The sequence below is a fragment of the Euprymna scolopes genome, chromosome 7 (genome assembly GCF_053919585.1).
Source record: "Euprymna scolopes isolate OS-2025 chromosome 7, ASM5391958v1, whole genome shotgun sequence".
In the NCBI taxonomy this organism is placed as follows: Eukaryota; Metazoa; Mollusca; class Cephalopoda; order Sepiida; family Sepiolidae; genus Euprymna; species Euprymna scolopes.
This window is the reverse complement of record NC_136488.1, coordinates 113,567,094-113,583,071: the sequence shown is the minus strand read 5'-3', so window position 1 is coordinate 113,583,071 and position 15,978 is coordinate 113,567,094. Positions and strand designations below refer to the sequence as shown.

The 15,978-nt window shown below is 32.5% G+C and overlaps 1 protein-coding gene across 24 annotated transcripts in view; it reads left to right on the top strand.

Moving 5' to 3' along the window:
• LOC145279892 (protein scribble homolog) overlaps positions 1-15,978 on the top strand; it is a 772,271-nt gene that overhangs the window by 317,035 nt on the left and 439,258 nt on the right. For all 24 annotated transcript variants that reach the window (XM_080131386.1, XM_080131379.1, XM_080131375.1 and 21 more), the window contains 2 exons: positions 5,252-5,396; positions 6,226-6,298. In XM_080131386.1, coding sequence (XP_079987512.1) covers positions 5,252-5,396; positions 6,226-6,298 — 218 coding nt within the window. The remainder of the gene's footprint in view (positions 1-5,251; positions 5,397-6,225; positions 6,299-15,978) is intronic.

Sequence of the window (15,978 nt, the reverse complement as noted above, 5' to 3'; positions counted from 1 at the left end):
GTTGTTAACATGGAGAGGTTGGGGGTGTTTATTCTGAAAGCCGTTCTTAACATTTGTGGAGGTGGACCTAATGTAAAAAAAAAAATAATAAATAAATAAAAAAAAAAAAAAACTAAATCATTTACTGATAACTTCTCACTTTTACAAATATTTTTTAATTTACATGCGCGGATGAACAAATTGTTGAATAGTGCGAAAAGAAAACATTTAGGTCCACCGCCACAATTTTCTTTTTTAAATGACGACTTTTATTGATAAATAAATTTACTTCTCTGCCACGGGCACTGAACCCCTCCTTTTTTATTTTAATAGTATTTTCGGGTGGGTATGCTGACAACAAATATCAGTTAAATTTTGCAAATAGCCCCCCCCCCCTTCAAGAGTGGTGTTTATTCCGGAAGCTGTTCTTAAGATGAGGAGGTGGGGGGGGGGGTGATTATAAGGTGGACCTAATCTAAAAAAAAAACCAAGTATTTTTTTAACTTTTTTTTTTTTACTTTTTATTTAAAAATTAGTAAATTTCAATGAATAGAATAATAAATCATTTATCATTAATATGTGTTTTTGGTTTTGTGTTGAATGAAACTTTTTTTTTCATTACAACAATAATGAACCAATTTAAATCTTCCGGCATGCGTTTAAGGGTTACGAAATTATCAATAAATCGTTTAGTTACCAAGCCAACGTCAGTAAATAAAGAAAATGTTACGTGCGTATGCATTAACCTTGACTGGGGGGGGGGCTAAGGGAGCGACCATTAAATAATTATGCTGGTCGCCATGGAACTCAACGCCCAAGGAGTACCTAAAGTGGCACTTATGCACTTATGTTACCGTGCTATTTTTTAAAATAGTATTTTCCTGTTGAATTCAAATTTTACAATATGTTTTTCTTTTATTAATTTGTTAAATGAAAGTACAGATAACCCGGTCAGTTTCTAATGCGAGGAAAATCTAGCCCCCCCCCCTCCCACCAAAAAAAAAGGGGTACTCTGGATAATAACAAAACATTAAAATTGCCTCAGTCTCAAAAGATTTCTTCTCTACTGAACGAGGAAAAAAACGGTGAAGTGTAGTTCACCTTCTGTTTCTCTCCCCCTCTCTCAATATCTCTCTCTATCCATCTCTCCCTTTCCCTCTCTCAATCTATCTTTCTCTCTATATCACCCTCTCCATCTCTCTTTGAGCCCCTTTCTCTCTCTAACTCCCTCTATCTCTCTCCTTTCCTCTGTTTCATCCCTCTCTGTTTCTAACTCTCCCCCTCTCTCTGTTTATCTATCAATCCCTTTATCTCTCTATCTCCTTCTCTTTCTCTATTTTCCTCTCACTGTCTCTTTTCTATCTATATATCTTCCTCTCTATCTGTCCATCTCTAATCCCTCATCCTATTTTAGTCTCCTAAATTAATTACAGTGAATAAGGCATTGTCAAAACATGGATAAATCCTATTTTAGTCACTGTGAGAATAGAAGTTATTTGGAAATTACTGCTACCTTGAACAGCACCAGAAGTAACTGGTAAAACCTTTCTAATTAAATTGATTTTGGCAGCCATTTGGTAACAAAATGACATAGCCTTAGCTGCATGAGGAATACCTGCGACCTTGCTGCCAAGTAGAAGAATTATTTATTCTACTTTAAAACATTCAATTTTTCAAAAATCTCATGTTCGACATCTGCAAAACATCCAATATGGGGAAAAATATTACAAAAATGCAAACTTATTGTTTAGGATGAATGCACAATGGTACACAAAAAATCACTTAAGGCTCTTGGTCGATCCTTGCAAGATTTGCGTGACAATTTCAGACCATTTGGGAATGCAGTAATATTGCTTGCAGGAGATTTCAGACAAATGTTACCTGTTATTCTTCAATCAACACCAGCAGATGAAATAAATGTTTGCCTCAAATACTCTACTTTTTTGTTCCATGTGAAGACATTAAACTTAACTCAAAATATGCATGTACAGTTGCAGACTGTTCGATCCGCACAAAAACTTTTGCATCACTTGTGGGAAATTGGGTACGAAAAAGTGCCAGCTGGTCAGAGTTAAGGGCAAAATTCTTTGACTTTTAACTTCTGTAATTTCTGTAATTTTATTTCATCAAAAGAATAGTTAGTTTAAAAGGTTTTTGCAGATATTCAAATTATAAGAATTCCATTTGACTGAGTGAATGAGCTATTCTTGCAGGTCAATACAAAGATGCCCATGAACTATAATTAAATGTAAAATTCCAAGTGAGGTACTCAAATACAAATCCATCGACACTGTTGTGAAAGCAGATAAAGTGGTTAATTATCCAACAGTTATATTTGCCAGGGATGCCACCGCATGTATTGCAACTGAAATTTGGTGTACTAATTATCATGTTGTGAAATATAAACCAATCCAAGCTTTGCAATGGCACATAGCTTGCAGTAAAAAAAAAATTAACAAACAATATCATAGAAACAACAATCTTAAAAGGACCTTTCACAGATGAATATATCTTCATTCCATGCATTCCTATGATTCCACCGGATACATGATTACACTTTAGCAAATTGCACTTTCCAATTTTATTGTCATTTGCAATAACCATCAACAAAGCACAGGGAACAATCTTTACAATTGTGGGCCTTACAGTTACACACTGACTGTTTTTTCACATGGATAATTTATGTTACATATTCAAGAGTCACCAAATCGGAAAATCTCTATATCAGCTAAGAAAATGGAACAACAAAAACTGTGTACCCATGCAAAATGGAAATTTAAACCTATAAGAAACATGCTTTTTCTCATTTTGGAACTTTTTCCATTGCACCAATTTGAGCCACAGCAACGCGTGGCAGGGTACAGCTAGTATTGAAATAAAATGATTAATTTTCTAGCTATTGTTTGATTGACAAATAATATTGAATAATTTTCAATTCAAACAATTTTCTTTACTTTTCTTTTTAAATATTAAATATTATCTAATAACCTGGTTGCACATCTCTTAAATTTGGAAACATACTTTTGAGTAAATCAGCATAAATTGACCTAAAGTGCTTTTTGTTACAGCATTCACTCTGATTAAGTTGAACCAGCTTCTCCCCTGGCATGCACAACATCCTGAACTATAGCAACTGATACACAAGATCTGAGCAAGGTTGCACAAAATGATTAATCAATTGCAATTTCATCATTGAAAATCAACCACTTGTGGACCTGAAGGCTCAGCCAAGTACTTTCTAGTGATTTTCATTCACGTTGTCAGCTACTCATCATTTGTGCCACACAGGCAGGATTACGTCACAAATTAATTTCTACACTAGGCAATGAATTGCAAGCCTGAACCATCAAAAATGCTGCCGCAAAAAGATTAACGACAAAGACTTCAGATTTAAGGCATTGATAGAGAAGAGCATACTGGCAATAAAGGATACGGTAGAGACAGTCACTGTTCAACTTCTGCCAATTGACCACTGTCACTGTCCATGTTTTACAACCATAAAGGAAGATCAACTGGATAATATATTGACAGATATGCTCCATAGACAATGTTAAGACCTATCAATGTCCTCACAATGGTTATTAGAGATGTACAAAGATGGATCTAGTGGCCCTAACTTAATAAACAACCTCTCACAAACCCTTCTTGAATAGAACAATGGTGTAAAACTCCACATCTCCTAAACCAGCATCATTCAGTGATAGCAGTCACTAAACTTCCTTAGAGAACAATGAGCTTTAGTTTAAATCAGCATTTACTTCTCTAAGATTTGCTTTTGACAATCTTTAGAGAGATGGAGGGATCTAAGTAACTCTTTTTATCTGCACTTTGTATGATGTTTTGTCTCTACAAATTTCCGAACAGCAACTATCTCAACTACTTCAAATCCCTACTATCTACATTACATGATTAAACTCAACGAATGTATAATGAGGACAGGTGAAGCTGGGGTCAAACCCTGTCATGCTAAGTAACCTTGTGCATTCAACCAATCATTTCTACACTCAATTTCCAAAGATTATTATTACTGTTCCATAATATATAAGTCTGTGTTGAAAAATTCTGTTGTAATATTCTATCTTTTCCTCTGAATAATTTTGAATAGTTGTTGGTTTGTTTAAAAGGCTTTTCCAAAAGACTGCTTTCAACTGACCAAGAATAAGAGAAAGAACATTTGTGATTGAACATCTCGTTCTAATGGCTGTCAAAATCTGATGTTCTTTTGCACTTGCATACACAAGTAAACATTGTTATTCAAAAGAACTGACAGTTAAAGTAATTGAGAAGCAAAACAAGTTTTCTTGAAAATATGCTGATCACCCAGTAAAGCAGATGGAGTTCAATTAATAATCATGTCCTAGTATAAGGAACATTCTAAAGGTTGAATATTTCTAAGACATTTATTCAATGGTTATTGGATGTCCCATATGTTAAATATAATACTTCTAGCATGCAGGTTTTCATGATTTTGCTAAAAAAATGCCTTTATTTGTTATTATTAAGACAGGCTGTTTTATCCAGTGTTTATCATTGTTAATTTCACATACGGATAGGATATTCATAAAAAATTCTACTAAAAGTCTATCTTAGGATAAACAAGTCTTCATAAAATTTTCAAAATACTCTAACTGTGAATTCATTTGATGAATTTTGTTACAATATTTACGTGTTTTAATATGGTTCAGTATTTTTCAATATTTGTGTGTTTTAGGCAGTTTCTATCATCTTGATTGTTGCTATTTTCACGTTTCCATTATTGGAGCATTTTATCGTAGAAAGTAATGTTAAAAATGTTGGAGAGTACAATGTCTAATGTTTTTGTGGTTGCCACGAAAATGATGAATATAATCAAAAAGTGAATTAGTACCTCTCAGAAATTGTGTCAAATATTAGAAAATGTATTTTTTATCAACATGTGGAATAAGAGTGAAAGACTGCAATGATTCAACATTATTGAATCGTTGCAAAACACACGTGAATTAGCGCCAATCATTTGAAAATTTGGAGAAAAGATTTGAAACTTTACTCACATATTGTTAAACTGTCATATCAGCAAGTTACTTTTGTTTACTTGATTTTGATTTGAATAAGTAAAACATGTAAGAAATTAATGCCCCCCTTCTCTCACATACGTAAATAAAATTGTGTTAAAAAGTAGAAACTAGAGTGCTAATGGCTAATGAGGGTTTTATTAATTTTTTCCTTTTTTTTTAATGATAAATCGTTCTTGCTGTTTGTTTTCCTTAAATTTTAAATTAATTTGTCATTACAGGAAATTGGTCAACTGAAAAAACTTACTCAGTTGGATATATCCGAGAATCGTTTGGAATCGCTGCCAGAGGAGATTGGGGGCTGCCACAACTTAACAGATTTGTGCCTTTCTCAGAATAATCTTGAAACCTTGCCAGAGGGCATTGGTAAAGTTGATCTGTTTTTATTTTTAAAATTTTATATTTTTATAATCATATTCTTATTTAAAAACAGCAACAATTATTCTAAATATTTGAAGATATTTTATGTTTTAAATAATTTCAAATAAATTTGAACATATCAAAGCTACAAAAATATTTTGTGCATTTTGTTACAAATGACAAATGATTCTTTAAAGAAAGTTCTGACTTTGGTTGTGACACTAACATCTAAGTATTAATAACTAAACTGATGAATTGACTTTTTATTAAATACATTTGTAATCATCGTGTATTTTGATATGTGAGAACAATTCCGTCTGCTCCGCTCAATGTGTAAGTGTTTGTGTCCCTCAGAATCCCTTAACTTGTTATAAGAATATATATATATATATATATATATATATATATATATATATATTAACAGAATTTTGACATTGCCATAATTTGCAATGAAATAATATACAAGTTTTAAAATTCTCTTGAATTAAAAACTGAAAAAAAAAAAGAAATTAACAGAAAGTATAACATAATACTGATAAATTCAAAAAAATGTTACCTTTCTTATTACAATTTCCAAAACGCAGACACAGGGAGAGCAATGTAGAAATTTTCATTAATTTTTTATGTAAGTGGCTGGAGATCATAAAGTGAAAGTCTTTTTTTTAAGAAATTAATGGAAAATGTTTTAGTGTAAAGAGCATGGTAAACCAATAAAAATAAAATTGAGAATCCGATGCAATCCTGTATAGATCTAATGTTGAGAATTTAATTTTACTTTATGTGATAGTTTTTTACATTTTATCTTTATTTTATCATTTTCTTGTTTTGTTTTTAGGTTCTCTAAAGAAATTATCAATTCTCAAATGTGACCAGAACAAACTTGTGATGCTGTCCTCTCAAATTGGAAAGTAAGTATAATTTATTAATTTTCTAAATTATTGTTGTAAATCGAAATCTAAAATAATATGTCACTAATCTCTATTTCTGCTATTATATAAAAGGAACGTTGTCTGTATGTGAGTTCGTTCCCTATGGATTCGAAAACAGCTGGGCCAATTTTTATGAAATTTTACATGAAGGTACTTTATGTGCCTGGCCATGTTCTTATACAATAAGTATTGATAATCAATAATCAAAACATGATGATGAAAGAAGGAACAGGCGATTTTGATGAAAGTCAACACCTTACACAGCCTGGATTTGAGAAGTTTTATTAGCACACAAGCCAAAAGGTTCGACATATAAAATAAACAGTAGGCTCTTTGATATGACAGGGGCATGTCTGAAATGTTTCTGAAATTGCTTAACACAATTGAAGGATGACACTTGACTTTTTTATTTTAAACTTTAATTCAAGCTATTATATATTAAAAATAATGTTATAAAATCAATACAAAGTTCTCTACAGTGCAATGTAAACTACAATGTATTGTGAACTAAGTCACTGCGAGAGGCATATGAGCTTCCTCCTGGTGCACTGCGATGGGTCTTCAACTAGAGCAGGCAATGAATCGATTTGATTGAAAAATGGGTTATTTCCCCGATTTCGGTGACAATAAAAATATGGGAGTTTGAAGCATTTTTCAATCATCATAGAATCATTCTGCTAGTATAACTGTAGAAAATGAATATGTATGTTTATAATTTAATTTTGATAATATTTGTCAGTTGCGGAATTTTTATTTACATTATTACAGACAGTTTTCAGTTTTCCTTATCTTATTTCACATTTCAATCCTTCTAAAGATGAATTTTGACATCCTCCATGATTTTCTGGAAAATTCTGAACATCTAAAATGTAAGAATTGCAACATAAAAAAAAAAAAAAAAAACAATCGGAAATATGGAAATAAATAATATTGGTGACATTCATTTTCTGATCCAGATTTAACTCCCCCCCCCCTTTGGGATGGGGCATCCTACCGGATGCCAGACATTCACCAACTATTTTATGCATTTCAACCGAGAGATTTTTCAAAGATTTTAACTATCCCTTTAAGTGCAATTGTTTGAATCTCTCTTGCACTTAGTTCACCGGGTATATTTGCCAGGTAGTTTTTTAAATTCTTTTTCATGATTCCAGTTACTCCTATAATTACTGGAATGATGGAGATCTTGAGGTTCCAGTTTCTTTTAATGTCACACATAAGACTTTGGTGTTTTGTTATCTTTTCTCTCTCTGCTCTGTTTAACCCAATTCTTATATTGTTACTTTTGGCACCAGATGTATGTTGTAAACCTGACGTCAGTAGTTATATTGCTGTTACAAGGTATTGTATCTTAATACCTGATAACGACGTTCACAATAACAAATTTAGCATATGGTAGAAAGAAAGACAGAGTATTAAATTAAACATTTATTGAAAGAAACAAAATGTTGAAAATGTGTTTTTGTTGATAAGAAGTTTCCGAAAAGAAGAAAATGACAAAGTCCTTGTTATTAAGGTTTGTTAGAGTGAAAATAATTAAAAATTTCTCTTGTTGACAGGCTGTTCAAAGGTGCAGAGAATATTAAAATCATTATTACTAAAGTTGTTAAAGGTGTGAATAATTTGAAATGTCTCTTGTTAGGATTTCCAAGAAGAAGAAGAAGAAGTCCTTATTATTAAAGTTTTTGTTGCCGTTGGTGGAAGGAAAGAGCAAAGACGTTTGTTAGCTGCTGCTGTTAGAGAAAGAGTAATCAATACAAGTTGTTGCGTCTGCTTCTGTTACTACTGCTGCTCAGCTGACGTGACAAACTCTTTATATATTGCACACAAACGTAATTGTAGACATTTTTTTCAGGTTTGAACAATAAGAAAATTTTGCTGCCAGATGTGTCGTAAGAATATGTTGATTTCCCTAATTCCATGTTTGTTTTATTTCTATTTAAACCTGGGGTGCCTGTGAATGAATTTAAATTAAGTTTGTCACTTGTGACCTTTTATAATATTTTTATCACATATTTTTATATCTCATCTGTTGAAATCTCCTGGCCTTCTCTCTTAGCATAGCTGTTTCCTTGGGCAATATGTTTTGGCTGATAATTTTTTGCTATAATGAACTGTGTATTGTAGTGGAAGGATACAAAAAACAGTTTCTGACAACTTAATGCATTGTTAATAGTCGATTGAATATCGTAATAAAGCACAGGTCGGCGCCAGTATTGCTTATGTATCGATGTTATCATATCAGTGGCTGCTCCTGTTGATGTAATCTGTGTTTTGTTTACATATTCTTATAGGCTCTATGGAGATCTTATATTTCACAATATAACACCATCATTGGTGACACTAACTGCTACTAAGGTTGCTTCTTTCTATTTCTTGGCCCATATCAGTATGTCAGGTTTAATAACTCTGTTTTCTAGATACGTAGCTATAGAAATTGCATAGTCATGATGGGTGGTGTATGACTTATTTCCAACTGTTCTTTCTGTATGTTTTCTAGGCCTTGCTGCATTCGATATTTAACTTTTTACAAATCGTCCAATGGAGATATTTACACATTCCGTGTGTTGAATTGTATAGTAGCCATCTCCCAGCAGAACTTTACAGTTGCATTTCAGGTGGCTGACACTCTCTACTTTTGTGTGGCAGAACCAGCTCTTTTTGTCAGTGCTTAGACCACTCATTTTTTTCAGCATTTTTTTTTTTTTTTTTTTTTTTTTGACAAATCATCAATCCTTGATCTTGGCCAGCCATTATAATCCTCTCTTTCTCATAGTGGAGCAATCCTCTTTTTAGGCTTCCTTATCTATGTATAATCTTGAGTAAATTCATTCAGAAAATTCCTGTTGTCCTATTCTTCCTATTTTTTTCAATGGAAAGTCTGTTTTTTGTTGATTACTACTTGGGGTTGTTTCCTTAACAGACATATTTTCTGGTCCTGTCTCATTTGTAAGACAGTCTTGTTCAAAATGTTTGACCAGTTTCGTGATGGAGGTTGTTCTGCTGGCTCTTGTGTTGTACTGTTGATATAACATTTTAAGGTTTGGACTTTGGAAACTCATCAAATAATTCCCAGTGCTTACAATAATGGCATGATGCTGATGGTCAATTTTTGAGAGACGCATACCTCCTGCTCATCTGAGCAGATACAGTCTAGGCATACACTAGTCTTTGTATGTTATTCTGTACAGTGTTAGCATTTTCTGCATTTTAGTGTCTATTCATGCCCTTTTGTGGCCAGTCAACAATGGCAAAACTGTATGTTATCACAAGCATTTCTAGTTATTTTGATTTTTGTTTATAAATTGTGATTTCTATGCCCTCAATGTCAGTATCTTCTTCATGCCTTATAGTTTCTGTTTGAACTTTCTTCCCAGCTCTGATGGAGCACTTGACTCATTTGTGCAAATCAAACTTCATTCCAATATCTCTGGAGAAGTTATCTATGACCTGCAAGAGTCGACTTAAATCAGCATTTGAGCTGGTAGATAGTTGACCTTTTGTTTAAGTCTAGTTGGTGGCCCTGACTCACATTGTCTTGCTTAACGGATTTATTGCCAGGTAGAAGAGTAAAGGAAATAGGATACCTCCTTGGAAGATTCCTCTTCTGATTCTGACATTAGGGATTTTTACAGATCCATTAGTGTGGCTTAATTACTATGGTTATTTGCCACATTTTTTTACATATACACCCATGATTTGATTGATTACTGAATGGATTTTATATAAATTAAGGTACCACACTAGTTATGAGCAGGCTATCATATGCGTTTTCATGATTACAAGCAATGCTTAGGTTTCTTTGCCTCTTTGTACACTACTTAAGGATGGTCTTATTAAGCAATAACTGATCCTTGGTGCGTACACTCTGCTTGTTCTTTTTCCAAATATGCTCCAGAAGAGAGATACTGTCTGCAACCAGGCTGGTGAATAACTGGGAGGAAGTAGTGAGACAGCAGATGGGTTTATACTTACTAGCAATTTGTGTTGCACTCATTTAGTGTATGAGTGTTGTGTCACTTTTTAACAGCCATGCTGGTATTACCTCTTCACCCTTTAATAGTCTGGTGAAGCAACTGCTATAATAGCTATGAAATGATGTTAATTGCTTAAAAATAAGCATTGGCATATTCATTTTATGTGATGTTTGTAATTGTATTGCTATAATGCTTTTCTCTAAAGGGGAAAATCATCTTTTATAAATAAAGAGATGTGTGTGCGTATAATTCTCTAAACTCACTCATATAAACATCAAAACAGCTAGAATCATTCATTTTTATATTTTTTTATTTATTTATTTTTTTTTTATTACATTTTCACCCCAAACAAGGCACATTGCCACTTTGATGTAGGGGCTACTATCAGGGGCATAAGCATCAGGGGTACTATGTAGGGAGTTGGGCAGCAAGATGTCAGTTCACATTACACTTGAATTCTGCATGTCAGTTGAAATTGGCTTAGTTGTCTATGCCAGCCTTTTTGTAATTCTGGAACGCATTCAGCTTTTGTTTTATTATACCAGCTGTTATGTCATTTCTGGTTTGTTTTTGTTGCTTTTAGCATCTTGGATTCATTCGGCCTCTTCATTATAGGTAACTTCATTTTCAAACAGAGGCCTCCAATTATCCTCCAGAGATTCATCTGCAACTTTTTGTGTTTGCATGTACATGTGAACTGGAAAAATTTATTTAACTTATGCGTGTTAGACCAGTAACAGAGAAAATATATTTCCTATGTTAGTTTCATAAATTAGTGAAATTGTAAATCTTTAGTTTTATCAAGTGCTACATAAATTAAGAATTTAAAAAGAATTAAAAGAAAAAGTAAATCTTATAAAACAGTATTTTAAAAATGCAAAAACAGTTTTTCATTGTTTGTCATTACTTCTTCCTTTATTGAGAATTCCTCGTACACTTAGGTAATTAAAAATTTGTTTGGATTAAGTCTTTAAGAATGCCTAAATTATTACTTCTTCGTTATCTCTAACTTTTCTTTGTTTGAAAATTCCTCCTATATTGAGATAAATATAAATTTATTGGAAATAAGTATTTTAGAACACTGAAACTGTTTTTTTTTTTTTGTTATCTCTAATCTTTCTTTATTTGAGAATTCCTCATAGACTGAGGTAAATCTAAATTTGTTCAAGATAAGTATTTTTAAAGGTTGAGGCTATTTGTTTTTCATTATCCCTAATCTTACCTTATTTGAAAATCTAAGACTGAAGTAGTTATCAATTTGATTGAATTTAGTAAAATGTTTTTTCTTGTATACAAAAATAATAAAAATATATTTTACATTTACAAGAAAAAGTGTGTAAGGGAGGTAAATCAGGTTTTTTCTAAAACTAGCTTCTTTTTTATTTTTTGCTTGCAGTGTTTGATAAAATATATTTACTTTGGTCAGAATATAAGATAAAAAAAAATCAATATTTATCAAGTCCGATTCTTTGTTAGGGTATTTGCAATAAGCTTGTTTCAGGAAATTCCTCATGACCGGATTTTATCCCAGAAAATTAGCCGGAGTCATATATAGTTGAAAGGTCACCCCAAATTAGTGTTCCTTCTCAGAGCTGATTTAATAACTGAAGTGATTATGCTATTAGCATCTATTTATAATCATATGGATTGGTAGCTTCTGGAACTTCCAAAATGGCACACCTTAACTTTGGAACTTTCTAGAGCGCTCTAAAAAAGAACACTATTCTGTTCTATTTCTAGATCTCTCCAGAAACATCTAAAAAGAATCTTATTTTCTAATTGTAATGTAATGTATTTTAATAGTAAAAGTGTTATATTATTATATATTATATAATATATTTCATAGTATGGTATATTATAATATTAATATTATACTAGCAGGACCTGTGGAAATTCCACAGGGGACTGCTTCATATGTAATATATTGATGTTGGCATTCTGTAGATATTCAGTGTAAATGAAGACACTCTGCTATTATTGTAGCTTTTTTTGTTAAAACTGCAAAAGTATTTATCCAAGCTAGCAAGGAAGCCCGACATAGCCAGGTCGTAAAATATGCTTAAATATGATATTTTAATTCTTGCAAATTTCATATATATTATTATAGAGTTAATGCTCTATCAATTTTTATATATTATAAAGTTGCGATTTCAAAAATATATCTATATGACTTGGGGGCATCAGCTTTAATTGAAACCAAATCCCAAACTTATATCATCAGCCATAATCGAAACTGAAACCAAAACTTATGAAGAATTCTTGGTAAAATTATTTATTACAAGAAATGGAAATACATAACAATTAAACAACCTGGATGTAAGCGTGACACAGATAATAACACATACGCTATCGTATTAATATATAGATTATTATTTATATTTTATATCATTTTTTTATATAAGAGATGGTAATTTGTTTTTTTATTTTTTAAAGAGGAAAAATGTCCTTTCATGACATCGAGTAAGTATCTTGCTATCACCAGTAAATATGACTTGTTTGGGAGAGTGATTCTCCTCTGAAATATAGAAAATTACAATATTGAATAAAATAGACTAATAATAACCAGAAAACATGCATCAGTTATTGGCATATTCATTTTATGTGTCGTTTGTAATTGTATTGCTATAATGCTCTTCTCTAAAGGGGAAAATCATCTTTTATAAATAAAGAGATGTGTGTATAATTCTCTAAACTCACTCATGTAAACATCAAAACAGCTAGAATCATTCATTTATTTATATATATATATATATATATATATATATATATATATACATATATATATATATATATATATATATACACAGTGATGATCATATTTATTGGCACGGTAAAATAAAAGTTAAATTTTGTCTAATAAATTCTAAAAAAGGGATTAAATTAAAGAAAATAACAAAGTATATTATGTATTTTTAACTGGCCTTTCCGATGCAGCAATCGGATTTTAGAAAAAATAAATAACAAAGGAACAACAAACATAATTGCAAAAAACCCTTGTTCAAAATTATTGGCACGATTTATTTAATAATCAATTGTATAGCCTTTGGCCTTGATTACCTTCCTCAGTCGCTTTTCATAGTTTACAACCAAGTTGTTGCACTCTTCAGTAGTAATTTTAGCCCACTCTTCCTGACAATAATCCTCCAATTGAATAAGATTCTTAGGCTTCCTTTGCATTACCCTCAATTTTAATGTTCTCCATAAATTTTCAATTGGATTAAGGTCTGGGCTTTGTGATGGCCACTCCAAAACATTAATATGATTGTCCTCAAGCCATTTCTTAGTCAGTTTAGCCGAATGCTTTGGGTCATTATCTTGCATGAACCACCAACGACGACCAAGTGAGAGCTCTTTAGCAGAGTCTTTCAGGTTTTCATCCAATATTTTAACATAATCTTCCTTTTTTATGCTACCTGTGACCTTAACAAGTCGCCCTGGTCCAGAGGCAGCAAAGGATCCCCAAAACATCAAACTGCCTCCACCGTGCTTCACTGTGGGTATGGTGTTCTTAGGCAGGAAAGCTTCGCCAGATTTTCTGTAAATATAAGACACTTTATTATGGCCAAATAACTCTATTTTCGTTTCGTCAGTCCATAGAACACGTTTCCAGAATGCAACATCTTTATCAATATGACGTTTTGCAAAGGCTAGCCTTGCTTTCAGGTGCATAGGCTTCAATAAGGGAGTCTTTCTCGGACGACATGCTTTTAAACCAGCTCTCTACAAAACTCTGCCAACTGTATGTCGAGATACATTCACTCCAGAGGTGCTCTGTTCATCAACAATCTCCCCAACAGAGATCCTTGGGTTTTGTTTTACTTGTCGAACAATTTTCCGTTCATCTCTTGGGGAAAGAATCCTTTTTCTCCCTCTACCCTCTAAACTCATAACGTGGCCTTGCGATTTGAACTTGTTTATTATGGCTCTAACAGTGGATTTGGGAAGGTTTAGCTTCTTTGAAATCTTATCATAGCCCTCCCCATTGGTATGGCATGCTACAACAAGCTTCCTGACGTCTTCGCTGTGTTCCTTAGTTTTAACCATGGCGATTGAAAATTATAATTTAGTCACTTATAATAGTTTAAATAAATCGCTATCTAAAAATTATCTGAAAAAAATTATTCACTGAATTAGCGTTAAACAAGCATAATATGGCTATAAAAAGTTCAGAAAGCACGTAAACCGGAAATTGATTGATATTATACTGATACTAAAAGAAAAACAAAGCCGTGCCAATAATTTTGAACAAGGGTTTTTTGCAATTATGTTTGTTGTTCCTTTGTTATTTATTTTTTCTAAAATCCGATTGCTGCATCGGAAAGGCCAGTTAAAAATACATAATATACTTTGTTATTTTCTTTAATTTAATCCCTTTTTTAGAATTTATTAGACAAAATTTAACTTTTATTTTACCGTGCCAATAAATATGATCATCACTGTATATATATATATATATATTCTTCAGAATAGTTTTTTTTATTTAACAATCAGTTGTTATAGAAACGTGAGATTGTAGGTTTACAAAATATTACTGGCAGTAATATTCTATATGTTATCCCATCTAAACAAGAATTGCTCGATATGCAAGATAGAGCAAATAAATTAAATTGTAATTCAATGAATTTCAAAAAACTCATTGAAATGAAATGAAGTGGTTGAGTTTCATATTAATGAATTTTTATTATTCTAAGCAAGACAAAGAATGCTTTAGAAAATTAATCTCCTTAACCTATAGGGTTTCGATGTCTACCATCTCATCAGAGGAGAGAAAATATTAGCAAATAGTTATAAAGGTATGCAACCTATTTGCTAAAGTCAGTTAGACATGGAAAGTCAAAGTGAAAATAATACATTTATCAGAAGTCTTGTAGCAGGAGGATTTGTAGAAAAAGGATATGAATGTTTTTTTAGATCCAGCTTGCTTGGTAAAATCCATGTTATACGTTCTTTACATCCGTATAATTTATACAAGCACTTGCCCGATTCGGATATCTACACAGCTATGCGGATTACCCAATATATAACTTGGACCTTATTACCAAACTTCATCAGAGCATTCACCATTAAAGTACTTGTAGAACAGGCAGAGGGACACAAATTTTGTCGATGGGACAGAGGCTGAAGTTTAAATGACAGTTCAGGACGTATCAGATTGGCGACTCTCTTTTGAACCTTGTCTAGGAGTGATAGACTAGTGGCAGATGCACCAGACCAGATATGACAACAATACTCCATACATGGGCGAATGGTGGCCAGGATACTTTCGGGCGTTAGTAGCTTTTTAGCACGGTAGAGAGAACCTACTTTCTTCGCAGTGGTCCTGGCAATACTCTCAATGTAATTGTTCCAACTCATGTTTCCTGTGAACGTTAGGCCGAGGAGTCTAAAAGATGTACTTTCAGATAAAGATTCATTAGCCATTGCTATTGGTGGTAGAGAAGGTGTCTTGTAATTATTGAAGTAAACAAGTTTAGTCTTGGCAGCATTGAATGTGACCATCCATTTTTGTCCCCATTCCACTACAGATCGGAGATCATCTTCTAGTGTTTCTGCCATTTCTTTAGATATGTGTTCATTTGTTTTCCTGTCGTGCCTGTTATAGAGTGTGGTGTCATCAGCATATGTACCCATCTCACAGACAATTTTGTAAGGGAGGTCATTTATGAATATTAGGAATAATAG